Source organism: Camelus ferus, chromosome 1, assembly GCF_009834535.1.
Source record: "Camelus ferus isolate YT-003-E chromosome 1, BCGSAC_Cfer_1.0, whole genome shotgun sequence".
Taxonomy (NCBI): Eukaryota; Metazoa; Chordata; class Mammalia; order Artiodactyla; family Camelidae; genus Camelus; species Camelus ferus.
The window spans coordinates 57,273,272-57,299,880 of record NC_045696.1 but is presented as its reverse complement, the minus strand read 5'-3'; the positions used below and the strand labels follow the sequence as shown (position 1 = coordinate 57,299,880).

General features: G+C 37.0%; 1 protein-coding gene across 5 annotated transcripts in view; it reads left to right on the top strand.

The window, feature by feature from the left end:
* Window positions 1-10,437: 10,437 nt before the first annotated feature.
* The window catches only part of POLQ (DNA polymerase theta), a 95,937-nt gene continuing 79,765 nt past the window's right edge, over window positions 10,438-26,609 (top strand). For 4 of the 5 annotated variants that reach the window (XR_004320080.1, XM_032480141.1, XM_032480134.1 and 1 more), the window contains exons 1-7: window positions 10,438-10,504; window positions 14,546-14,775; window positions 15,252-15,431; window positions 17,377-17,507; window positions 18,824-18,980; window positions 20,583-20,691; window positions 25,111-25,330. Coding sequence is in view for 4 of the 5 variants with exons in the window: in XM_032480141.1 (XP_032336032.1) it covers window positions 14,595-14,775; window positions 15,252-15,431; window positions 17,377-17,507; window positions 18,824-18,980; window positions 20,583-20,691; window positions 25,111-25,330 (978 nt within the window). In the remaining variant the exon portion in view is untranslated. Of the gene's footprint in view, window positions 10,505-14,502; window positions 14,776-15,251; window positions 15,432-17,376; window positions 17,508-18,823; window positions 18,981-20,582; window positions 20,692-25,110; window positions 25,331-26,609 lie in introns of those variants that run through there. The other variant, XM_032480126.1, reaches the window with a different exon arrangement.

Here is a 26,609-nt window from a genome sequence, read left to right as displayed (position 1 = left end):
GTGACAGTCATTAAAATTTTAAATATTTAAAAATTTTATATATTTAAAAATGTCATATAAACTTTTAGCCCATTCTTAATATTTAAAAGTTAATAAAAATATGTAAAAGATGCTGTAAAAAAAACTATACAATGCTATTCATTATAATACTTGTTTTATTGTCAAAATTTTGGAGTAAATCTAAAAGTCTATCAATAGAATAAGTTGTGATATATTTATCATATGAATTATTCTATAGCAATAAAAATGAATTTGGAAAATCTACTTTAAAATATAATAAATTAATATATCTACATTTCCTTACCTCCTTCAAGTGAATGCAAGCCTCTTGTACATAGAACTTTGTTTATTGCTGTATCCTCAGAGCCGAGCACTTGGTGTGGAACAAAGTTAAACAGTTTTTTTTATTAGTGAATACATGGATGGATGATAGATGGATGAGTTAATAAGTACTGGTGGGCAGATTCCATTGAAACTTCTTTTTAACAAGAAAATATATTACACTTATGAACAAAAATACCAATAAAGAAAAAAATTAAAGAGAAAGAAGCAAACTGATCAATAGAAGTTATCTTAAGGGACTGGGATTCCATTGAACATTCACTTTCTTCATTATCTATGTTATATTTTCACTTTTTACAATAGTGAGAAAAAAATGAAGGTTTAAAAAAAAACCTCATTTGCTGAACCCTTTCTCTATCTCTCTGCCATTTTCGAGCCTGCCTGGTTCTGCTCTGGGTTTTAGCAGAGGGGGAGGATCCAGAGCCCAGGACCATGCCAGCTCTCCCTCAGGCAGCTCCTCCTTCCTTTTCGACACCCCTTTCCTTGGCTGGGTGGGAAATGCAGATTCTTCCTTTGCAGATAGAGGCCAGTCTTTGAAGAGGCAAGGCTGTAGAGTTGCCCTGTAGCCGGGAGGGGTAAAGAATGTGCTGGGTGATGATGCCATCCAGGATGAAGGCAAAGATCCGCAGCCTCAGGAGCAGGCAAGGAGAAAATTGTTGGCAGGGGTGGAAGCACATGGCATGTATTGACAGGGAAGGAAACTATCTGAAAGGGGCAGTGTTGGTTGTATCCCACTCTCATCCTGGAGAAAGACCCTGTGCAATTATGTGGCTTAGACTGTGGTTGTTGAGGACATTATGCCTTCATTCCAGTTAATCCATTGATTCATTCTAGGTGGCTGGTGCCCGAAGGACGCCACCTCATCCCCTGGGCAGTTCCTGTTTTTGAAGGTCTGATTGGCTCATTCTTCCTCCTTAACCCCAGGGTGGCTCTCCTCCTTCTCCCTCTCTTCTTGGGCTAGGCGGGCATCTAAGACTCCTCCCTAACTCTTGCCGGACAGGGTCCCTAATCAAACATGAAGAAATAAGAGAAGGCAGAGATGTAAGAAAAGAATTTTGGCAGTTCTCCCAGTTCTTCCAGGAATCAAAATTGTCCACAAGGTGACGGAGAAGGGCAGAAAAAGAAGAGAAAGGGAGAGTGGGAAAATGTAGAAAAGGATTCTGGAGCCAGACTGTGTGCATCTAGGCTGCACTATATATAGATGTGTGACCTTGGTCAAGTCACAAGGTCTCAGGGTAGCTATAAGATTAAAGCAATTAATATCACTAAAAGAATTAAATAATTGTTTATGTTTGTTTATTGATTGATTGCTCCATTCTCACTTGATGAGTGAAATCCTCCTCCTTCAAGGTTTTCATAGCTATTCCCTCCCTTACCTCAGAAGGAAGAAAAAGGACAAATCAGTCTGAGGAGATCCAGGCTCAAATATCAAGCTCTAGGAGATTCAAAGTTCAGGACTCCTTCTCAAATTCTCATAATTGATGTGCCTGGTATGAGAAGCTAATATTTATTTTTAGTTTTAGTTTTGGGGAGTGGGGGAGGTAATTAGGTGTATTTATTTATTTTAATGGAGGTACTGGCGATTGAACACAGGACCTTGTGCATGCTAAGCACACACACTTCTACTGAGCTATGCCCTCACCCTGAGAAGCTAATATTTATATCTCAGAGAACACGATACACTCAGTAAAGACTTTCTCAGATTAATTTCCAGATCAAATAACAAAACTGAAAATTTTTAGAAAAGGAGGGCAATTGGTTTGAAATCAAGATACAAAAGAGATGAGGCTGTGTTTCTTTGCTTCATCATTTTGTTCCAGACCCCAGCAAAATGCCTGACATAGTTGTCATTCATCCATTCCACAAATATTTTGAGTGTCTACTATGTGTCTCACATTGTACAAGTGCTGGAGATAAAACAGAGAAGAGGACACATTTCCTGCCCTTGTGGACCTTACATTACGGTGAGGAATACACATGTGAACAAACAATAGATTTCAGAAAGTTATAAGTGTTATAATGGAAATAAAGCAGAGGAAAGGAAAAGAGAGTGCAGAGCCACTGGGCAATATTTAGAAGTATTTCTAAGAAGATCACTGTTAAAGCAGATTTTTTGAATAATTGCATGGATTCATGCAATCTTTTTCTTTTTTTCCCCCCTTTTATTTATAAAAGAGATGAGTGGGTCTCCATCAACCAAAATTTTGAAGATGGAGAAACATTTTAGGAAAACCCTAAACCAATGCTTAAAGATGATCTTACATAACAATGACTCAAAAAATTCAAGTTTAAAAAATTCCCTGAAAATCTTTCTTAAAGGATACAAGATAGTCTATGGGAAGAAGAAATTCCAAGATCCTGTTGTGCCATCCCAGCTGCTGGAAATATCCTTCTTCCAGCGAGGGATGGAGGGAGGCATTAGGGGACAGGGAAAACAGAGTGGGAAAGTCTAACATACTTCTAATTGGAAATCTGGAGGAGAAAGAAAATATAGTTGAGCAGTATTTTAAATATAATAACCAAGGATTTTCCAGAATGGATTAATCCAATACTTAGATTCTGGGAGCCTGTTAAATCCCAAAAGTTAAACAAACAAACAAACCAAAATCCTCATCTAGAAACATCATTAACAGCAAAATGCTCATTGGCTATTTCTTAGTCACATGCTATGCTTGACTGCAAGAAGGGAAAAGAAATGTAGTCTGTTCGTTAGATTACAGATGGCTACGTATTTTTTGCTTCTTTTCCCGTTGAGAGGAGGAGGCAGTGAGACGAATGAGGTTTCTCGTTTGTACTTATGGACTCCAGTTTGTCTTGCAGGTTCCAGTTTGTCCTCATGCTTCCCCATTTCACATCCATGCTTTCTTCCCAACTGTTGGCTCTGCTGACTTGCAGGGACAGACATCAGACCTGCCACCAGAAGCAGAGGTAAAAATCAGTCTTCACCAGATCCCACAACTTTATAACTAATATTTGTAATAGATTTCTTGTTCTGTATCATTCATACAGTTCAGCCCTCCTGATCAAACCCTAATTGATAGTGTTTTGGATGGCCACACGGCTAGGTAAAATTTTGGAATTTTGTTACTATGCAAGAAGATGTGAATAGCTGATATTAGGGGTCAACTATTGGTGGTCTTTGCCACATGCAATTTCCAAGGAAGGAGACTATAAAGAGTTTTTCATAGTCCCTACTCATTTCACTTTATGTTACTTTTTTGGCCCTTGTGGGCATAGAAGTGTTTAAATGTAAAGAAATTAATATAAAATGTTAATAGCTGGGGAGACATGGTAAGATTGAAATGCTTTGGTTAGCTGAATTATGCTAAAGTGCTTCCAGCTTCTTCTTTTTTGTCGTTCCTGACCTCTCTTTCTCTTGCACCCTGCATTGAATCCATAAGCAATCTACTTTCAATACAGATGCACAATTCGATAATTTTCACCATTTCTACTGTTACTAAAAGCCACCAATATTTATTTAGTGGAGGATGGCAATAGTCTTATAACTCATTGCCTTCTTTATGCTTTTGCTCCTTTACATTTCTTCTTATTTTTTTTCCTTTTCACATAAGATCCAGGGTCATCTTTTTACATATGTTGATACATGTTTTTTTTTTTTTTTCTTTCCTAACTCTTCAGCTGTTTTCTGGTGTCCAAGAAACAAAAGTCAAACACTATGGCTTGTAATGCTGTGCATGATCTGGACCTTTCCTATCTCTCATGTCACCTTACACCAATTTCTCCCACCATACTCTAGCATGTTGGCCTCATTTAAGTTTTCAGAATTCTCCAAGGTCCTTTAAAACCCAGGTCCTTCACCCATACTGGTCCTCTGCCTGGAATGCTCTTTCTCCTCCAATTTCCTACAATTAACTTACACTAACCCTTCAGGTTTCAGTTACTTCATCATAGAAGCCTTTCCTGATGAGTTCCTCTGGTGTATGCACTCACGTATATGACACTAAACTTCTTTCCTAGCATGTAATGGAAAACTGCTTTAAGTCTATGTATATATACTTTTTTTTGTAACACACAACATACATTTTTTCCACGACTTATCTCTGTGGAGTGTATCTCCGCGTTTGTGTTTTCCCACAAAATCTGTATCATACTTTCTATTAAATCTGTCAGGCCACTTTGTTTGCCGATGTATCAGATATGAACAATTTTGCTGTATTTTGAAATTAATTGCTTATAGGCCTAGCTCCAAGTTTCCACCCCTTAGCCCCTCTAAGGCAAAAGAGATACACACCACCTATATACAGCATCTCAATTCTGCCACAGAACACCCAAAGACACAGAGGGAGTAGCTGAAAGGAGTGAGATGTGCTCTGACCTGAAACAGACCAAGAGGGACATGAAACAAGATGGAGGGGCTGAGGGACCACAGGTGGGCAATTTCTAGCTGTGCTGTGAATAGTATTTAGACAGAGAAAGTGATGTATAATTTTAAAAAAGAAAAACCTAAAACATAAAGTAGATAGGGATAATAACACACAACAGCCGGGGACAAAGGAATTACAGATAATAAATTTTGCTCCCACTGATTGCTTCTCATTAGGTTTCAAACCCTGTGCCAATGCCTGTAAGTGCATGCTTTTATGGGACCTCCACTGATATGTAAGGTAGGGACATTATCACCACTTTGCTGATGAGATCATTGAAACTCACAGAGTTGAAGTGAGTTGGGACTAGCTCTGTTTACTTTGACATTACAAAAACAAGTTTAGAGAAATGGAAGGAATAAAAAAAGATGAGAATCAGAGATAGTCAAAGGGAAAAAGTAGTGGGAAGTGGGGATGGGATATAACAAAAGCTCAAACAGCATTAACCACAAAAGAAAAGACTGACAAATCAGGCAACATAAATATATCAAGAGTGTGGTCTCAGCAGCAGACTAGCGGCAGTCATCTCCGGGGGAAGGTCTAGAGCACAGATATGCAGTACTGGCAGAGGCCTGGTCCCGGCAGGAAGGACTGGTGGTCATGGCAACTAAGGGAAGACTTAGATAGCTCCCATTTACCCCATGGCAAGTCCTCAGAGAAAGGAGCAGTTGTGAGTTATCAGCCAACTCCTAGAAAAGCTAGGGATGGTGGGGGGAGGGTATAGCTCAGTGGTGGAGTGCATGCTTAGCATGCACAAGGTCCTAGGCTCAATCCCCAGTACCTCCATCAAAAATAAAAAGGATATAAAAATAAAATAAATAAATAAAAAGGAAAAGTTGGGAATTGGGTAAAATTGCAATGAAAGGGATCTGGGCAGGGCATCAACAGTATACACTATAAATATCTGTTTATAAAAAAGATCATTAAAAGAGTGCACAGTGAGATTTCTAATTCTGGGGAGATGAAATACATATACTTTCCCCTATTTCTTTTACTAAGTACAAAGAAAAGCCGTGAATATTATATAAACAAACATAGAAAGATTGTGAAAGGTGGAGTGAAGGCAGACCAGCTAAGGATCTGTGCACCACCACCTGCCTCCTGCCTTTCACCCCTGCAAATTCACTATTGTGAGTTTCCTACTTTGCTTTATTGGTTGTTTTGTTTTGTTTTGCCTTATATATCCCAGTCTGGACACTAGAAAAGCCAGCAACTGGGAAATTGCCAATAGGCAGAGACAAAAAAAAAAAAAAGCACCCAGAGAACCCTGCTATTCCTGTCAAAGGACCAGGAAGGGGGCAGCCAAGCAAGACAGGAGACTTTTAGATGATCTGCACTCTACAAAAACACTACCCCCCACCCCAGCCAGCAAAACTGAGTGAAAAGCCTAAACTTACACCTTTGCCACCTTAAGGAGGCATTCTGTTGTGCTGCATCTCACAGGCCTGCAAGCCCTGTGCTAGCCCAGCCTCAAGACCAAAGAAAAGAGCCCACAGACATCAGTGGTTTAATGGAAGGGGACTTTTACCTTTCTAAAGCAAGGCCCTGGAACCACAGCCCCCCGTGTGCAGCAGATGGCAGTACTCTTCACTACTGGTGGGGAGAGGGAAGTTACCAGTTGTAGAGGGAATCGGTGTCATATTGGCTCATCAGTCAGTAGGGAAACCAGCAGAGGGGCACACCCCTCACCACCCCTTTGATAACCTATCATAGTGGAGATAGTTCTGATCTACAGATTAGAACAACCATTAGCTGGGGCCAGGGACAAGTATGTAGGCATTCACTGATTAGGCTCCATGATTAACAGGGAAGGTCAGCCAGGAGAGTAGTGTGGGTGAGGCAGGGACTGGTTGAGAAGGGGTTCAGACAGCGAGAGAACCTTGGGTGGCCTGATTATACACATTCTCTCCCACTTCTTTTCACCTGGGAGGTGTCATAGAAGGCTGAGTGGGGAGCCAGGACTTTCATCCTTGCTAGGGGGTAATGAGCACCTCTTCCCTTTCATGTGTCAGTTAAGACAAGTGGGGAGCCTAGAGTTCCAATCCCATCTGGGAATAATGAGGTGTTTCTCCCCTGCATTTAGTGGGTAGTATTGTTGCAGTGTTTCAGGTTCTTGTCCCGTCCCAGAAAGGATTCAGAGACAAGTTGTGCTGGTTAAAAAAAGTAAAGTGAGGACTTAACAAAGGATGGATAGTACACTCTCAAGGGGAGAGCGGGCAGGCTCAGGTGAGCAGCTGCCCTGTGTTTCTTTGGCAAGTTAATTACATAGGGAGTAAAAATGTTTGGGCAGAATATTCATTGGGGAAGGAAGGGTTTGGAGTTGTATTCCCTGATTATCATCTCAACTCCACCTTCCCAAAGGGAGGAGGGATTTTTGTCTTTATTTAGTCTGGATCTGAAGTGTCATGGTGTCAGTGCATGATGGGTACTTCTGATCTGCAAGGCTAATTTTATTGAAATGAGGGCATAATGAGCAAAAGGTTACATTTGGACACTGGAAATTCCTGCCTTTTCTCACCTTTCCTTGTTTGTCTCCAGGCCACTCATCACCCCCAAAGGTCTGATTCCTTATCAGCCCAAAGGTTTCTGCTTTTCGTTCTCTGACCAGGGACCCCTGGTGCTTATATGATGTGTGGTTTCCTGCATTTGGCTTGTGCCCCTCCTTTCTGCCCAATTCCTGCCTTTGGTCTGTGTCCCCCTTTCTCTGCTCATATCTAGCTATCTGCCTGCTCTAACATTATCAGATGAAGCTTAGTTGAGAGTGAGGACTTTTGTGACTTCTCAGTAGTAACAAGCCCCTGACCCCCCTCAAAAGGTGTCAGTGGAAGCTATGTGAAGAGCTATAATGAGGTATCCCTCGCCTTCCAGCCAGGGTGGAATCAACAGAGGTCTAGTAGCAAACCTAAATTTCCACCCCCCGCCCAGCTGAAATGAGATCCTTCCTCTCTTTTCCCCTCCACCTTCTGTCCCACTCCCCCACCACCTACATACACAGCATGTCAAGGGATGCTGAGTGTACAACCTGAACTTCCACCCCAAGCTGAGATTAATAAGGTGGTGCCCCCACATCCATCAGATTGGTGTCAGAGGAGGACTGCTAAAACACAAGATTTAAATAAGATCCTGAGTCTTACAGTGTACAAAATGTCCAGGTTTCCAGTGAAAACCATTTGTCACACCAAGAACCAGGGAGATCTCATACTAAGTGAGACCATTAACAAATGCCAAGGAAGCGATGACACACATATCAAATTGTCTGACAAGAATTTTAAAGCAACCACCGTAAAATGTTTTCAACAAGTAATTACAAAAAATATAAAGCTCAGTAAAGAAATAGGAAGCCTCAAGAAAAGAAATAAAGATATAAAGAAGAATCAAATAAAAATTTTAGAACTAAAAAATATGATGACCAAAAGAAAAGAACTCAGTGGATAGGATCAATAGCAAAATGGAGAGGACAGAAGGAAGAATCTGTGAACTTGAACTGTAGAAACTACCCAATCTCAACAACAAAGGGAAAAACGCTTGGGAAAAAATGAACAGAAACTTAGGGACATATGGCCAAAAAAATATCTAACATTTGTGTCATTGGAGTCCCAGAGGCAGAGAGTAAGAGAGAAGGCTGAAAAATGTTTTTTTTAAATGACTAAAAATTTCCAAAATTTGGCCAAAAAAATCATCAACGTACAGATTGAAAAAGCTGAGCAAACCTCAAATGTGTTAAAACTAGAGAAATTCTTATCAAGACACATGATAGTCTTTTGAAAACTAAAGACAAAGTCTTAATAGCATTCAGCGAGAAATGACACGGTACCGATTGGGAAAAAAGCAATCCAAATGACAGTGTATTTCTCATCAGACACCAGGAGGAAAGTAGAGGAAGGTAACAAAGCATTTTTCAAGTGCTAAAAGTTAACCCAGAATTTTGTATCTATTGAAAATATTTTCAGATCTGAAGCGGAATCTATGACACTCTCAGATGAAAGAAAACTAAGAGAATTTGTCACCAAAAGACCTACCTTAAAAGAATGGCTAAAGGAAGCTCTCTATTTCCAGAAAGGAAATAATAAAAGAAGGATCCATGGAACAACAAGAAGGAAGAAGGAACACAGAAAGATAAAAATATGGGTAAATACAATACATTTTCTTTCTCTTCCTGAGTTTTCTAAATTGTTTGATGGTTAAAGCAAAAATTATAATACACTTCAGTGTAGTTCTCAATGAATACAGAGAAAATATTGAACACAATAACACAGCTATAAATGGGGGAGAGTAAATGGATATAAAGCAAGTCTACAATTCACTCAAAATGTCAAGATCCATTGACTTTGATTATATATATAAATACATATATTTATATACATATATAAAGTGATTACTGGGAGAAATCAGTTTAAAAAGCTATGCAAAGAGATGTGCTCAAAAATTGTAGGTAAGTTAAAACAGAATTCTGAAAAATATTCTAGCAATCCGTAGGAAGGCAAGTAAAAGAAAACTGAAAAACAAACATAAAACATGCTGACATCCTCATTTCAGGCTTCCAGTCTCCAGAACTATGAGAAAATATTTTGTTGTTTATAAGTCACCAAGTCTATGGTATTTTGTTACAGCAGCCTGAATAACTAAAATACCTACACTTCAGCTATATGTCTTCTTGCCTTAGAAACTGGTCCAATCCAAGTCACACCCTCTAGAAATTTTCCTACATGTTCTGAGTCTGGAAGATAATGAGATACTCACGACACTATTGAACCAAGAGAAACACTCTTGCTTTGCCCTTGCACGTGAAATGATACAAGAGAGGAGACTCTGTAAGTCCTTGCCGTCAGGGTTGTCACTGACATAACCCAGGATTTGCATGCCACCAAAGAAAGGGGCAGTGAAGATGTGATCCTTTAAATTGGTCCCATTTTAGTAAGAAATGAGGTAGAATCCTGATATGCATTTATTTACCAATTCGTATGCAAAAGATTGTCTAATATATAATAAAAATTACACTTAAGGACACCAATGAGTCACTTTAATGCCATTTTATTAACATGAGAACTACAGGTAAGAGTAAAGTTCCCCCTACAATAAAAGAATTCTTTCCATGTAGGATTCTGAGTGTATTAAAAATAAAATTTTCATTATATTATGCGTGCTATCATAATAGTGATTAAACCTAAACAGAAAGGGAAGGGGAGAAAAGCAATTAAAGTGAAAATGAGGAGAGAGAATTAGGGAAAGAGACAATGAGAAAATGCAAAAAGAAGACAGGAGCACAAATTCACCCTTGACTAGACCTGCGTCCTCAACCCTACATCATAGCAGCTGGCTATAAGCAAATCCTCCACACATTTTTCCTGTTTGTTGCTGCTGATTTGGGGAAGATTTTGTTTAAATAAGAAGAGGGGTAGAATTGATGGGATCAAAGAAAAAAAAGTAACATCTAGAGAAATCCTCAGAATCCCTAAGAGCTGCTCTAAAAACCATGCACTCAAAGACCCCAGTGGCAGCCCCGGAGTGCTTGCTTAGATGTGCTCTGACCCCCACCCCAAACCAAGCAGGAGATTGTTGCCCCAGAGCTCCTTTTGGTAACTTTTCCCTGGCAAAGTACTCACTCCTTTCCCCATCTAATCAAAGCCTATTTCTACTGTAAAATAGATACATAAGATTCCCAGGCTTAGTGCTTATCTGTCTTCCTTCCTTGCTTGGTGTTTATTACACAGGCAGTCAGCAGGTATTGCCATGTGAGAAGTGGGAGAACAACCTACTTTGGAATTTGGAAGTTACAGGTTTGTGTTTTTACATACTCAATTAACTTAGTCTCGTTCAGGCATTCACTGTTTAGTTTTACCACCTTTACATTGGCTTTCTGATGTTTTAACCTAGACCTCTGTAGGTATTTTGATTTTGCTTCCATTCCCATCCGTGTAAGCTATTTCTACTAATTCTTTGGGTCAATGCGGAGAAATAAGTCTTTTTCAGATTTCCTTGTTAATTTCAGCCTCTTATTAAAACTTTCTCACTGAAGCCACCTGAATTCAAGTCCACCTTCCTTGGATTACACCCGTTGTTCTCAATTCCAGCAGCATTGTAGGAACACCTAGGGAGCTTTTAAGAGATACCAGTGCCTAGAATCTATACACACCAATTTCGTCAGCATCTCTAGGAGTAGGATAATATTTTTAGAGTTCCCCAGGGGATTCTTATGTGAAGCCACTAGACTAAACAGTTGAGAACCACTGAACTTCGAACACAAAATCCTCTTAATTGGCAGCTCCTTTATTCTGAGCACATTAGACTCAGTCAGCACCACTTGTATCCCACACTGCTGATCGAGTACATTTTCCAGCTGTTTCTTTTTTTGCAAATCACTTCCACTCATGTGAAAAGTACACATTTTTTTGTTTATTGCTTTTTTCTTCCAGTTTTATTGAGATATAATTGACATACAGCACTATATGTTTCAAGTGTACAGCATAATGATTTGACTTACATCTATCATGAAATAATTATCATAGTAAGTTCAGTAAACATCCATTATCTCAAATAAATACAAAATTAGAGGAATAGAAAAAAATTTTTTTCTTGTCATGAGGACTCTAAGGATTTACTCTTTTAAAAATTTTCATATATAACATAGAGCAGTGTTAATTATAATTATCATAATATACATTCCACCCCTGAGAAGCACAAAATTTATTCAGTCTCAGTAGATTGTTTTTGGCAGTTCACAAATTTGGTTTGTGTAAATTTCATTTTTTCTTATAACTTCTGCAATTTCAAGGGATAAACTGCTCTTCATTATTTGTGCAAACTTACTAAAATAATCAGATGACATCTTTTTTTTTCTTTTTTATTAAAGTATAGTCAGTTTACAATGTGTTAATTTCTGGTATACAGCATAGTGATTCAGTTATACATAAATATATATTTCTTTTCACATTCTTTTTCATTATAGGCTATTACAAGGTAATGAATATAGTTCCTTGTGCTATACAGTAGAACCTAACTGTTTCAGGTGACATCTTTGAATGTACATTAATTGTTGTTGAGTTTCCTTTACTTCTGTGTTCAGCAATATTAGGCCAAACAAAAAACCACTTCTAGCACAGTACATTTTCCTTAAAATTCTGGATGTTATATAAAAAATACATCTTTTAAAATTTATGATAAACTGGTAAAATCAGAGAATTTATTGTTAGACAGAAACGTCAAATAATCAAAGGATTAAGTAAAGGAGTAAGTGAAGCATTAGAACCAAAGTTTTCCATAGTGATGTATGCTGATCTCTGGTGGTCTAGAGTGTGGATTTTAATGGATTATATGTTCTGGGGAATGGGAATCTGGGGTTCCTAGCAGAATGGGAGATAAGCTCTAAAATCCCCTGTATAGGGGGAAGGTATAGCTCAGTGGTAGAGTCTGTGCTTAGCATGGACGAGGTCCTGGGTTCAATCCCCTGGACCTCCATTAGAATGAATAAATAAACCTAATTACTACCCTCCTCAAATCCCCTCTATAATGCCAAAACCCAAAAGGGTATCCCCTGCAATAAGTAAAGCAGAGAAATCTCTGATCTGAAGATTGAGATGGTGAGTATGGAAGCTGTCCAAATATGGCTCTGGGTGTCTAACATCACTCTACTACTTCAATATTTTAAAGAAAAGCCAACCCAGAGACTATGGTTAAAATAGGCCAGGGGAGGGGGCCAGCATATAGCCCAGTGGTAGAGTGCATGCTTAGCATGCATGAGGTCATGGGTTCAATCTCCAGTACCTCTATTAAATTAAAAAAATAATAAATAAATACATAAACCAAATTACCTCCCCCCCAGGACATACAAACAAAAAAACCAACCAAACAAAAAATAAATAAATAAAATAGGTCACAATTTGTACGTCTCCCAGATAACTAGCAAAACTACGTGTGAAAATTTTTTCAAGGTCTTCAATGGAGACCTCCAAGAATTACAACAGATATAATTCCAAGGAACTCAAGTTCAGACACAAAAAACAGGTGGGAAATACTTCAGGTGTATTAGCATTAATTATTATGGTAACTATTAGCATAAAATATTAAATATTTTTGAGAAGTAATCTTTTCTTTCCTATTTTCTAAGAGTTTTTTAAATTAGAAATTTATATTGAATGTTTGAAATAAACTGTAAATTTTAAGTTATCTTCTATCTTTTTAGTAGGATGACACAAACCATTCCTTTCAATTTCTCCCTAATTATTTTTCTCACTTTCTCTCTTCACTTAATAAAAATAGAATAACTTTGTGAGAGATATTTCTTTAGCTTATTCTTTTCCCATTAAAATGCTGGATTTAGATTGGGAACAATATTAGAATATTTATATATCATTTTCTCTGAATAGTACTTCTTACGTTGGGGTACTGTTCTAAGCACTTTACACAAATTGACAACTTAGTGTTCATAATAACCAAATAGGTTGTTACTATTATTACTTTCATCATGTAGATGAGGAAAAGGATGAACAAAGGGTTTAGCAAGATCACACAGCTAGTAAGTCTTCAAAACCAGACTGACTGGCTTTAGAGCTGCACTCTTGACCCTCCTGCTACACTGCATCTCATAAAGTTCTTCCATGACTACAGGCTAAAAGATCCCTTTTATTTCTTTAAGAGCAGTCTGTTCTTTTCTGCCTGAGCATTAGTACAACTTAAAATTATCAAATAATTAACTAGTTTAATGTCTGTCTCCTTCTTTAGGCTCTTTCTCTTTGATAGCCAGAGCCATTTCATGCCATTTCCCTGCCATACACCCAGTGCCTAGCACACAGTAGATGCTCAATAAATAGTCAAATGACTGCATAAAAGGTAACTAAGAAAAATGATTCCTTCATGGAGTAATGTCTCCATCTTGTGGAATTTTAGAACATTGTTCAAAAATTTTTTTTAAACAAGGTAGGTTTTCACAGGAGAGTTGATTCTCCTGTTTCCCAGACTTCATAGTTTCTTTTTTGGACTGGTCCTTTTGAGATTTTTAGTTGTATAGAAAAGCACCACCTCTTCAGGGCAGGCCTCTAGCTTACTAGATTTGCTTGGTGAAACGAATTGTGCAACTAGGTAATAAACAGGCATCCGTTTAAATCCAGAGTTCATTTCATTCTCCCTTGCCAAAAGATAGAGCACAGATCCATTAATGAGCTCTTGGCTCAGAATGATCACTCAGGCACATCCAGAACCCCTTCTAAGTACCCTTTTACTACGGAGAGGTGTATCGGCCAGCAGTCCCCAAGACTCCATCACATATTCTTCACAGTGCGTGATGGCTAAAGTAGAATTTGGGTACAAAAACAGACTCTGCCCTATCATCATACACCAGGAGAGTAAATTACGCTTCATTCGAAATCCTAAATTTTACTTGTATAATATTTTGCACGTATATCCTGTAGTAATTGTTTTAAAAATACCAATATGTTAAAAACAGCTCCTTCTCTATTCTACTATCGGAAGCTCATTTTATGAAGTTAGCATTACCTTGCTATTCAAACCAGAAATGGACAAAAAGGAAAAACCTTAAGCCAGTCTGATTATAGTTGGAGATTACATATGCTGAGTCTGTTTTATTCCCCCTTTTATTTTAGGTCTAACTCTGTTTCTCTTACACTAACCAATAATTAAAACGGGAGGCCGGAGGTCTGAGACACCAAAGAGAGCCGCTCCTTCCCCACGACTCTATGGTCCTCGGGTTACTCTCGCCACTGAGAACTCTGTGATTCCGGGGCGGGCTGGGAGGCGGGAGTTTGAAAACTGTGGCGGGTAGATGGCGGCCGCATCTGTCAGCAGGCCCGTTTTCTCCCGAACAGGAGGACCCTGGGACTGTATCTTTCCCTGAAGGGCCGAGAAGATTTCGCGATGAATCTAACGCGCTGGAGTGGGAAACGGCGACGTTCAGCATCGGGCTCAGACTCCTTTTCGGGGAGCGGCGGTGACAGCAGTGACAGCCTCCTGCTCCCCTCGGGGCCGGTGCTCAGCCCGCCCCCGGGCCTGGGACGCAGCCTGAAGGACCGCGGCCGCTGGCCAGCTAGAGCTGCAGGTACTCCCAGGTGCTCCGTGGGCGGCGGGCGAGGCGGGCAGCTCAGCCCGGCCGCTTGTCGGGGTGTGCCCGCACCGCGCGGGGCTGGCTCGCTTGCATGACCACTCGGCTTCTACTCCCCTTCTCAGTTTGTGACTCGTGTCTGGTGCGGCAGGTCACTTTCCGTTGACAGGGGAGAGCTTTCAGCCCGTATTCAGCGACCGCCTGGTACTAATATTAAAGGAGTTTCTGGGGCTTTCGACCTTAATTTACAGAAACAACGTACTAGTTAGGCAAATCGCATCACCTGTAGGGGATTTACTTCTAATAGTGCCCAGTACTTCTTATGTTGATTGTGCTTTCTGTCAGGATGTACTTTAAATAAGCCTCTTTCCAACATAAATGGATTCCAAAACACAGTGGAAAACTAGTTACTGAAGTCTTAACATTGGAACTAAATTCAACTATCAATTCCTTTTTTCTTTTTTTCCTAAAAGGAGAATGCAAGCAAATATTTCCTGACGATCACACAGACAAGCTGCTATTAGCAAACTGGGGACTTCCTACAGCGGTTCTGGAGAAATATCACAGTTTTGGTGTACAAAAGATGTTTGAATGGCAGGCAGAGTGCCTTTTGCTTGGACGAGTCCTGGAAGGGAAGAATTTAGTCTATTCAGGTATTCAAATTTGTGCAGATTTAGTTCCCTACTATTTTTAAGGCATTATAAATGTAAAGAATATTGAAGTAAAGTAGGTGAGACAGTGCTTTGTAACTAGAGAAAGTCTTAAAATAGATGAAGAGTTTCATCATATATATACTTTTTTTAAGGATTAGGTAAAAATTCCTTTAATGAAGTTGCATAATTCTAGCTTTCACAAATCAAAAGAATTCAATTTTAGTTTTTGCATTGTCCAAGAAAGAATTGTCAGTATTATCTCACTGACTTCTTTAATGATAAAATATTCTCAAAGAAGTTCTGTTAATATTGTTAGGAAAAGCTTTCAATGGTTCCAATCATTCTAAATGCCATCAGATATATACTTACTTAAATTCCATTCAGGCAGGGGGAAGGCAAAAACCTGACAATTTAAAGAGAGCTACGTGCCAGCCATTCTTCTCAACAAACAAATGTCTCAGAGTGAGTGTGCAGTGGGAGATGTAAATCTGCTGTACCTCTAGTTGATCTCAGTTGCTTTTCAGTGTGTGAATATTGTATATTATATATTATATGCTTATAAATTGACCAGTTTATACAGAATTGTATACACAAAACCATATGTAATATACTTTGTAAAAGATTTATATGGGCTTTCAAGGGCAACTTTGACATGTAAGTTTTAACCATCTGTGCTCAGTATACTGATTTTAGAGTCTAATCACTTGGTAAGGTGCACTTCCTTTGTATCAGTTTTTCCAGAAATTGTGAGTCATCCAGATATTTCATTATGGGTGCCAGTAAGAATTAGAGAATTCACTATCAGCTGATGTAAGTTCAGGCTGTTTACTGGTTGTGTAATCTGACAAATTATTTGGGAGAGAGGAGTGGGAGAGGAAAGAGAAGGGAGACAGAAGGGAAGTAGTGGGGGTGGGGGGAGAGAGAAAAAAGAGTGAGCTTAGAAAAGTTTTTTGGCCCACAGGAAAGACTCAGTAAATGCTAACTAGTGGCATTTAGTGGCAGTGGTAGAATGGCCTGACCAGTTCAGTTGCTTAAACAAAAACTTGGGTGTCATTCATAAATCTGGTCACCAACTCACAGTAAATAATCAGCCAAGTCCAGTGTCTGTTACTTCAAATATCTTGATTCTGACTACTACTCTCTCTTACTTCCATTACCTAGTTTACTGTTATCTTTCTTCTAGATGATGCAGTAGCTTTGTAACAAGTTTATCTTCTCTCTGCTTCTACTTTGCTTCTGCAACCAAAGTGGCCTCTATAAAGTACAAATATGATTTTGTCCCTCCTGTTCATAAAACTCACTAGTCACTCTACATTGCTTTCAGGATAAATTCTAAACTCCTTGCATGGTGGAATTATAAACCTCTTCTTCATGTGGCACTTTCATATCTCTTTTTTTCAGTCCTCCACTTGTACTTTATATTTCATACTTAATAAAGTACTCACTATCATCTGAATATACCAGGCTTCCCTCTAGGCCTTTGCATATGCTGTTTCTTCTGTTTGGCATTTCTTTCTTCTTCCCTTCTTTAAACTTCTGTTTCCTTTTCATAAACTTCCTTCCAACTCTTCTCCCTCAACTTCTATCATAGCTCCTATCACAGTATCTTAAAGCTGTTTATCTCCTTCCTCAAATCAGGGCTTTTAACCACTTAGTACTTAAAGGAAAGGATCCTTAGGTATAAGCTAGGTATTCAATAGTATTCATCATTTATTGATGATGAAAAGATTTGTTTAATACTCTGTTTTGAGTGCGAGATTATTTAGAAAGTTGGTTTAAAGTCAGGGGCTTTTCAGGGTATAAAGGTTTCAGATGCTAGTTGGGGCCTTAATGATAGGTTAGTCTTAGGCTATGTAATTACTGGATATGATCTAAAACATTTATTAATGCAGTGTATCAGATATTACATATTTTTGTGATAACCTTGTGGAATAACATGTTTTAGCTCCTACAAGTGCTGGGAAGACTCTTGTTGCTGAACTACTTATTTTGAAGCGGGTATTGGAAATGCGGAAGAAAGCTCTATTTATTTTACCCTTTGTCTCTGTGGCAAAAGAGAAGAAATACTATCTCCAGGTAATGTTCTTGTACTAAGTTTAATGGTGGAAGGCCTATTATTGGCAGCTTTGGCTTTACTCATTTGAAATAGAATTGTAAAAGCAAATGGAAAATAAAGTTTTTTTTATTGCATCTCAGTGTAGCTTTAACAGCTGACCATTTATGAGGAGAAACTTTTCTATTACCGCATAAAGGAGAAAGGATCATCAAATAAGGAGTAATTGGTGAAAACTGTATAAAAATTTATAAAACTTTTCCTTAGGAAATAGGGAGAATACTTTAATTAGCATATAAACGTGCAAATTAATAGTCAACATCTTAACTGAGTAGTAGGACCAGACTGAAGCATGGAAAGGATGTGTGTTTAAGGAAGCATATCCCATCCTAATTGAGAGCCATTTGAGAATGTTCGAGGATGAAGAATAAGATCCATCGGTGCTTATGTAAAGCTCCAGGCTTGTGGTCTGTTCTATTCTCCTGCAAAAGTGAATAACAGTTCATGTTTGTATGATACTCACTGGTCTTTAAGGCATTTTTACCAATGTAATGTTTCATTAAATAGAACACATTCTGATTCCTGCAGTGAAAAAATGTGCTTTTGGAATGGCAAGATTATTGTACTGGAAGTCTAAAAAATCTGAGTTCTAGTCCCAGTTTTGCCACCAACTATGTCTTCAGGCCAGATACATAATCTGCTGGGCCTCAAGTTTTTCATTGGTAAAATAAAACTATGGGGTTAACTACGGGTTAACTCAGTAAACATTCAGAAACGTTTTATTGAATGAACAGCTCTAAAATTCAGTGGTTCTATAAATCTTTTTAGTAGTTATTTCAGAGGCCAAAGAGCCAACAAAGCTGGTCCTACATGGTAACATCCTTTCAACTTAAAGCAAAGTAACAAAATGATGAAAGGATCCTTTTTATTGAGAATGTATGTTAGTTAAAACTGAAGTTAAAAGAAATTAACATCAAAGCCCCACTGCATTTGAAAATCTTTCTTCTGTTCTATAAAAAACTAATCTTTAGTGGGATAAGAATATTTCCCTCATGAAGGATAAATTTGTTTCTGAAAGTGTTATATTAATGTTAAAGAGCTAGTTCTTGCTGGTTTATTAGATTAAAAATGTTACTGCTTAAGGTAGTTTTTCTCTAATTTTAATTCTATAAAGAGCTGTTAGAACTCATTTGATTAAGTATGCTATTTTATTGGGAATAACTAACAGTAATCTGATAAGTGTCTTTGTATACTTATGTCTGTGTTCTGGGATGGAACCAATTTAAAATTCATGATTTTCAAGTGTTTTTACCTGTATTATTCCTTTTACTCAATTCAGAGTCTGTTTCAGGAAGTAGGAATAAAAGTGGATGGTTATATGGGCAGTACCTCTCCAACAAGGCCTTTCTCTTCTTTGGATATTGCTGTCTGCACAATTGAGAGAGCGAATGGTCTGATCAAGCACCTCATAGAGGAAAATAAGATGGATCTATTAGGTAAGCAACTGAGAAAATAAGCGTATACTTTCTTTTGCTATTTTTTGATAGAATGGAGTGGCGCTTTGTGATTTCAGTATGTCTCATGTTTTATTCTGTTGTCTGTCATCTACTTCTGGAGGTGAGAATTGGCATCTGTAATGTCAGAGACTGTGTGAAAAAAGGTTTTACGTCTTACTGATGTATTGACTCTACTTCCTTGTGTTTTTGCACTTTACAAAACATAGAGGATATCTATATCGCTTGAGCCCTCAAGTCATTTCTTATTGCTTCTTTCCTGTCTAAAGTTTACCAGGTATAGAAGGAAGCATCTGCCATCTCTGCAATTAGTGTATGTATGTATTTATTATCATATTCTGGTAGTGGATCTAGATTAGGCTTGGACCCAGAGGCTGTCGTTTAGTAGGGAAATGGTAGGGACTACAGAAACTGGCACTGTATCTGAGCTTGGAATTTTTCTATCTTAATCCTTTTTTTTTTTTTTTAATCACTTAGGAAAGCCTACTATGTAGAGGTAGCAACAGGAAGAGAATAACCATTGTGGCAGCAATAGAAGCTGCAAGAATATCAGTTAGCTACTCATTATGATCCTGGTAAACTTAAATGGTAAAGGTAAGGTAGGGGTGGGGATTGAAATCAAGCTTACTAAGACATGGGCTCTGCTCTGTAAAGCTTGGAGAGAGAAGTCACATTCATCAGTTTGTATCAGAATTTTCACATTAAATGTTGTATCAGATGAAGTGTTAACATCCAGTATACCTAGCGCAGTACCTGCCACACTAGGTAACTATATTTTTTTGAATGAATGAATGTTGAAATAACTCATCATACAATATGATTTGAAAATAGCTTACTGATGAGGAAAAGGAGCATCAATTATCATTAGGAAAAGTCGGAAAGAGCTTGATTTTTGTAGGGGGAACGTGAGTACACATGGAAACTATGATGTTATGAAAGTGTTTAAAGAAGGCATTGGTGGTTTTAATAAAGTAAAAAAAAAAGTCTTGGTTGATAATAAATGTTCAGTAATTCTTGAGCATTATTCCAAGTGCATAGACTGGTTTAATTCTCCAAGTAGGGGAGAAGGGAATTATGATCACACTTACGTTTTATAATAGGGTGAGTCACTAGCCTACCATAATCAAACAAAAACATCCCTTAAAATAATTTCTTTTTTCTTAATCTGAAGCTGTTTTTGTAAGCAACTTGCTAACATCAGTATGGTTGCTTTGGCTATTTTCCTCATAGAAAAGTCAACCCACTGAATAATTGTCATAGATGTCTTTGATTCTCATTGTATGTGTATTTCTACAAGGTTGCCAATTAAGAAGTGCCTGAGTAATGAGAGGCAGAGTTAGCTAATCATTGATTTTTAGATCCAGAATACATTGTAGTAAGACCACTTGATACTTGAAATATCTTGGAAAATAATTGCCCATTAAGTGGAATCTAATTTTTGTTTTATGGTTAGAAATTTATGTCATCTGCAACTGTATTGGAATGACAGCTACATACGGTATAAGGTATAAGGTACTGAGTCTTTTAAAATTCTTCTTGGAATTTGAAATTTTGTGAAACTTAGTATTTGGAAAATTTCTTTAGGAATGGTGGTTGTGGATGAATTGCATATGCTGGGAGACTCTCACCGAGGGTATCTGCTGGAACTTTTGCTGACCAAGATTTGCTATATTGCTCAGAAATCAGCATCTTGGTGAGTACCTGAAATAACTAAGTTCCTGAGATTCCAGATGATGTTGAAGAAGTGTTTTTCAACAGTGCATAGTAAGTAGGAGTTAAATTAAAAGAGAGTAATACTTATGTAGAATAAACTCATGTACAGCAGTTCATTTTTGTTCCAAAAGAAGTACTTAAGACTGAGAGTGATTTTAGATTATTTTGAAAGCATTCTTAAATTTCTGACTGCTCACACTTTTATGATAGGATTTTTAAAATCCAATTTTTCTATTTGTCAAATATATACACATCTTATTTAAGCACTCAAAGCTAAATATGAAAAGTAGCATTTCTTTATCCTTTACTTTGTAGAGGCAACTATTTTCAGCTCTTATGGCTTTTTAAAAAATGTACTTACAGTGATATCTCTAAATACAGCTTCTTGAGTTTTTAGTTTTACACATTATATATGGACTTCTTCCTATGAAAGATGATCTAGCTCTTTTTTATATTCTTTTCTCACCCCACCCGATCTCTTCCTCCACACCACCAGTCTCTGTCTTCTCATTATCTTCCCATTCTCCAAATATAGCTATGTCCTAATTTTGCTTAAATCAGTATTCAAGGTTACACTATTATAACTATGTAAATGCCATGGAATATATTATGATTAATTTTACTTTCTAAATAACTTTAGAATCATTTTCTCTGAAATTAGTAAGTATCTTTTTTGTTTGATGGCTTGGTTTTCTATGAGCTTATCACTGATTTATCCCACCTCTTCCCCACTTGTATAAATCTACCCAATATGTTCCAATGCATTTACTATTCTACCAAATTCATTTTCTTGAAGAAGTTTATCTTAAAGCTTTCTGAGTTGTTCTAATTTAGAAAGGTGGTTAATCTATATATGTGATGCACAACAGTTATCTTGGGATCTCTTTCTATCATTATCATTCATTCCCATTGCTTTTTGCTTGAGTCAGAGCCCACTTTTTTGTGATCACATGTCTTTTTCTTGATTTATCCTCCTCATTTTAGTGGTGATATCTTCCAGGAAATTCCACTTTATTTCAATGTACAGGCTATTATGGATATACTTTTTTTGAAAATTAGCATGTCTAAAAATGCCACATAGTTATTTCATAGATTTTTCAGGTATAAGAGTCAAGATTTTAAGTGTTTTTCTTTCAGTTTTCAAGATATTACTTCATTTTTCTTGTTACTGTTGAGAAATTCAGTGCCATGCTGATCCTCATCCTTTGTATACATTTACAGGTTTTTCTCTGGGAGTTTTTAGGAGCTCTTTTTCTTCCTCACAAAATCTGAAATGCAGCTAGAGTTGTTTTTAAAGGGAAATTGATAGTATAAAGTGTATATATTATTAAAGAAAAGAGATTGAAAAATTAATGACTTACCCATCTCAAGAACTCAAAAGAAAAAGAATAGTAAAATAATACCACAGAAAGTAGAAGGAAAAAAAAAACAATAAAGACAAAAGCAAAAATTAATGAAAGAGGAAAGTCATTATCCAAAACATTAAAAATATTTTACAAATCAATGAGAAAAAAATACAGCCTAATATCAGTGGTCAAGGAACTTGAACAGGCATTCATAAGAGGGTATCTAAATGGTCCCAAAACATGAAATGGTGCTTAATCTCATTAGTAATCAAGGAAATGTAAGTTACCTCTTCAAAGAGATTTACCACACACTGTCCAAAAAGGCTAACATATTGACAACACTAAGTGGTGACAAAGATGTGGAACAATAAAACACACATGGGATGCCTACTCTCACCATCTGTATTCAGTATACTGTTGGAAGTCCTAGCTACAGCAATCAGACAAGAAAAAGAAATAAAAGGAATCCAAATTGGAAAGGAAGAAGTAAAACTGCCACTATTTATAGATGACCTGGTACTATACATAGAAAATTCTAAAGACAGCACCAAAAAACTACTAGAACTCATCAGTCAATTTGGTAAGGTTGCAAGATACAACATTAATATACAGAAATCTATTGCATTTCTATGCACTAACAATGAATTACTAGAAAGAGGAATTAAGAAAATCTCATTTATAATTGTGTCAAAAAGAATAAAAATCCTAGAAATAAATCTAACTAAGGAGGTAGAAGACTTGTACTTGGAAAACTATAAGATGCTGATGAAAGAAATTGAAGGCAACACAAACAGATGGAAAGATATACTGTGTTCATGGATTGGAAGAATTAATATTGTTAAAATGATCGTACTACCCAAGGCAATCTATAGATTCAGAGCAATCCCTATCAAAATACCAGTGGCATTTTTTCCAGAACTAGAACAAATAATTCTAAAATTTGTATGGAAACAAAAAAGATCCCAAATAGCCAAAGCAATCTTGAGAAAGAAGAACAAACCTGGAGGTATCCCACTCCCTGATTTCAAAGCTACAGTAATCAAAACAGTATGGTACTGTCACAGAAACAGACACATAGATCTATGGAAGAGATTAGAAAGCCCAGAAGTAAACCCACACTTAAATGGGCAATTAATCTATGACAAAGGAGGCAAAAGTATACAATGGGGAAAAGACAGCCTTTTCAATAAACAGTGTTGGGAAAACTGGACTACTCTCACACCATGCTCACAAATAAATTTAAAATGGATTAAAGACTTAAATGTAAGATCTGAAACCATAAAACTTCTTGAAGAAAACATAAGCAGTACACTTTTTGATATCTGTCTTAATTTTTCAGTATGTCTCCTCAGGTAAGGGAAGCAAAAGCAAAAATAAATGTGACTACATAAAACTAAAAAGGTTTTGTACAGGAAAGGAAACTATCAACAGAACAAAAAGGCTGCGTACTAAATGAGTGAAGATATTTGCAAATGCTGTCTCCAATAAGGGATGATTAATCTAAGAAATGTGAAAAGCTCATGTAAATCAACATCAAAAAAAAAAAAAAAACAATCTGATTAAAAAATGGGCAGAGGATCTAAATACATAAGACATTTTTCCAAGGAAGACATACAGATGGCCGATAGGCACGTGAAAAGTTGCTTAACATCGCTAATGATCAGGGAGATACAAATCAAAACTGTAATGAGGTATCACTTCACATCTGTTGGAATGGCTGTTATCAAACAGCAAATAACAAGTGTTGACAAAGGATGTGGAGAAAAAGGAACCTTTGTGCACTGTTGGTGGGAATTTCAGTTGGTTGCAGCCATGATGGAGATTCCTCAAAAAATTAAAAATAGAACTGCCATATGATCCAGCGATTCTACCCTTTGGATATTTATCTGAAGAAAACAAAAACACTAATTCAAAAAAGATATATGCTCCCCTAGGTTCATTGCAGCATTATTTATAATAATTAAGATATGGAAGCAACCTAAATGCCCATCAACAGATTCAGTAGATGAATGGATAAAGAAAATGTGTATTTATGTACAATGAAATATTATTCAGCCATGAGAAAGAAGGAAATCTTGCCATTTGCAACAGCGTGATCGAACCTAGAGGGAATTAGCTAAGTGAAAAAAGTGAGACAGAGAAAGACAAATACTATATGATTTCACTTATATGTAGAATCTAAAAAACAGAACAGATGGTTGCCAGAGGGTTAGGGGTGGGGGAAGGGAAGAAATAGATGAGGGAGATTAAGAGGTACAGATTTGCACTTGCAAATAAATGAATCATGGATGTGAAATGTACAGTGTGGGGAATATAGTCAATATGTATTATCTTTGTATGATGACATTGTAACTTGAGTTACAGTGATCATTTTGAAATGTATAGAAATATGAAATCACCATGCTGTATAAGAGAAAATAACATAGTGGTGTAGGTATTTATATTTCAAAAACAAACTCAGAAAAAGAGATCAGATTTGTGGTTACCAGAGGCAGGAGTGGGGGGAGGGACATTTGTATGAAGGCAGTCAAAAGGTACTAACTTCCAGTTATATGATAAATAAATGCTAGGCATATAGTGTACAACATGATACATATAATTAACACTGCTGTATATTATATATGAAAGTTGTTGAGAGTAAATCCTAAGAGTTCTTATCACAAGGAATTTTTTTTCTATTTTTTTAAATGTTGTATTTATATGAGATGATGGATGTTTTCTAAACATTGTGATCTTTTCATGGTGTATGTAAGTCAAATCATTATGGTGTACACTTTAAACTTATACAGTGATGTATGTCAATTATATCTCAATAAATGAAAAAAACACATAGATTGTGGAGATGGTACTTTGGTACAGTGTCTCTGGAAAACAGTTTGAGATTATTTAATAAAATTGAAAATAATCTGTGACCTAGCAATTTTACTCCTAGGTATATACCCTAGAGAAATGTATGCATTTATGTACCAAAGGGCATGACCAAGAATATTGTTAACACTATTTGTAAGTAATAACGTGTGTCTTTTAACATCATTTTCATTTGTTTTTCACAGCCAGGCAGATTTAGCCAGTTCTTTGGCTAGTGCTGTGCAGATTGTTGGCATGAGTGCTACTCTTCCTAATTTGGAACTTGTGGCTTCCTGGTTGAATGCTGAACTCTACCACACTGACTTTCGCCCTGTACCACTGTTGGAGTCAGTAAAAATCGGAAATTCCATTTATGACTCTTCAATGAAGCTTGTGAGGGAATTTCAACCCATGCTACAAGTGAAGGTAAGTCAATATTTTTATATAATTGATTGCATTTTCTAGCAAGTTGTTAACAGTTTTTGAATTAAGTAAATTAGATGGTGCAAAGTAATTGAATATGCATTACATATCCATTAGAAGGATTACTAATATTAAGCTAATCAGTTTCATCTTGAGGAATTGGTGGTGGTGATGAGAGAGGAAATGTAGTTGTGTCTTCAGTTTAAATATTATCACTTCTTGTAAGTGTTAAGTAATAAAAAATAATACAATTTTGTAAGATTTTTCTTTCTAACTGAGAAAATATTTTCTTATGGCTAAGTTTACACTAAATACTAATATGGAAAATTGACCTTTTGTTAAGTGATATAAAATAGTAGAATGGAAAGAAACATTTTTGGAGTCAGACAGACCTACCTCTGATACTTGATATGCCTATGATATTAGTTGAATCACATAACTTCTCTGAACGTAGTATCTTAATCTATAAAATGGAATAAAAGACTTACCTTTAGTATTCAAAGAATAAAATATGATTTTTAAAATTTGCCTAGCATCTAGAAAGTGCTTGATAAATGATAAATTTCCTCTCACTCCCCTAAATACACTTAAAGTTTTAGTTCACAGTATTTTTCTAAGCCTGATTCTTCTGTCCTGAGGTTAAAGAACTGACTCACCATCTGTGGAATGAGGCATCTATGTTTTTGCAGAGGTGTGCCTCTATGTACTGAAATAGTTAAGGGTAGGTTTAGAGCTGGGAATAGGACTAAATTCATGCGTTTCAGTACCCTCATAAGTATGCACTTGTAGCCTCTGCATGCCTGGCATGGAATCTTACTTAGTTCCTTTGCTCTGTATCCCAAATTTCACCTGACTGTGCCTTGGTTACCTCAATAAATATATATGTAAACACATTCATTTACTGTCCTGTTAATTTTTTTCTTTCATTACATTGTCTATGCCTTCACCTTATTTAAATCATTTTCAACTCTTCCTTGGATTACTGAAATAGCCCCACAATTGATCTCTCTGCTTCCTAGCTTGGTCCCCTTCAGTCTATACTTAAATCAAGACCTTGTGATCTATTTGAAATGAACACCATATCATGTAACCATTCTGCTCATAAATTTGTGATGGTTCCCTACTTCATTTAGAATGAAAGCCAACATGGTTAAAGTTGCCTATAAACCCCTCTATGATCTGCCCCACCCCCTTAGTGCTCCGACTTCACTTTCTGTATTCCGTCTTACTCCATGGCCTCTTTGCTATTCCATAATATGCCAAGAATCTGCCACCTCAGGTT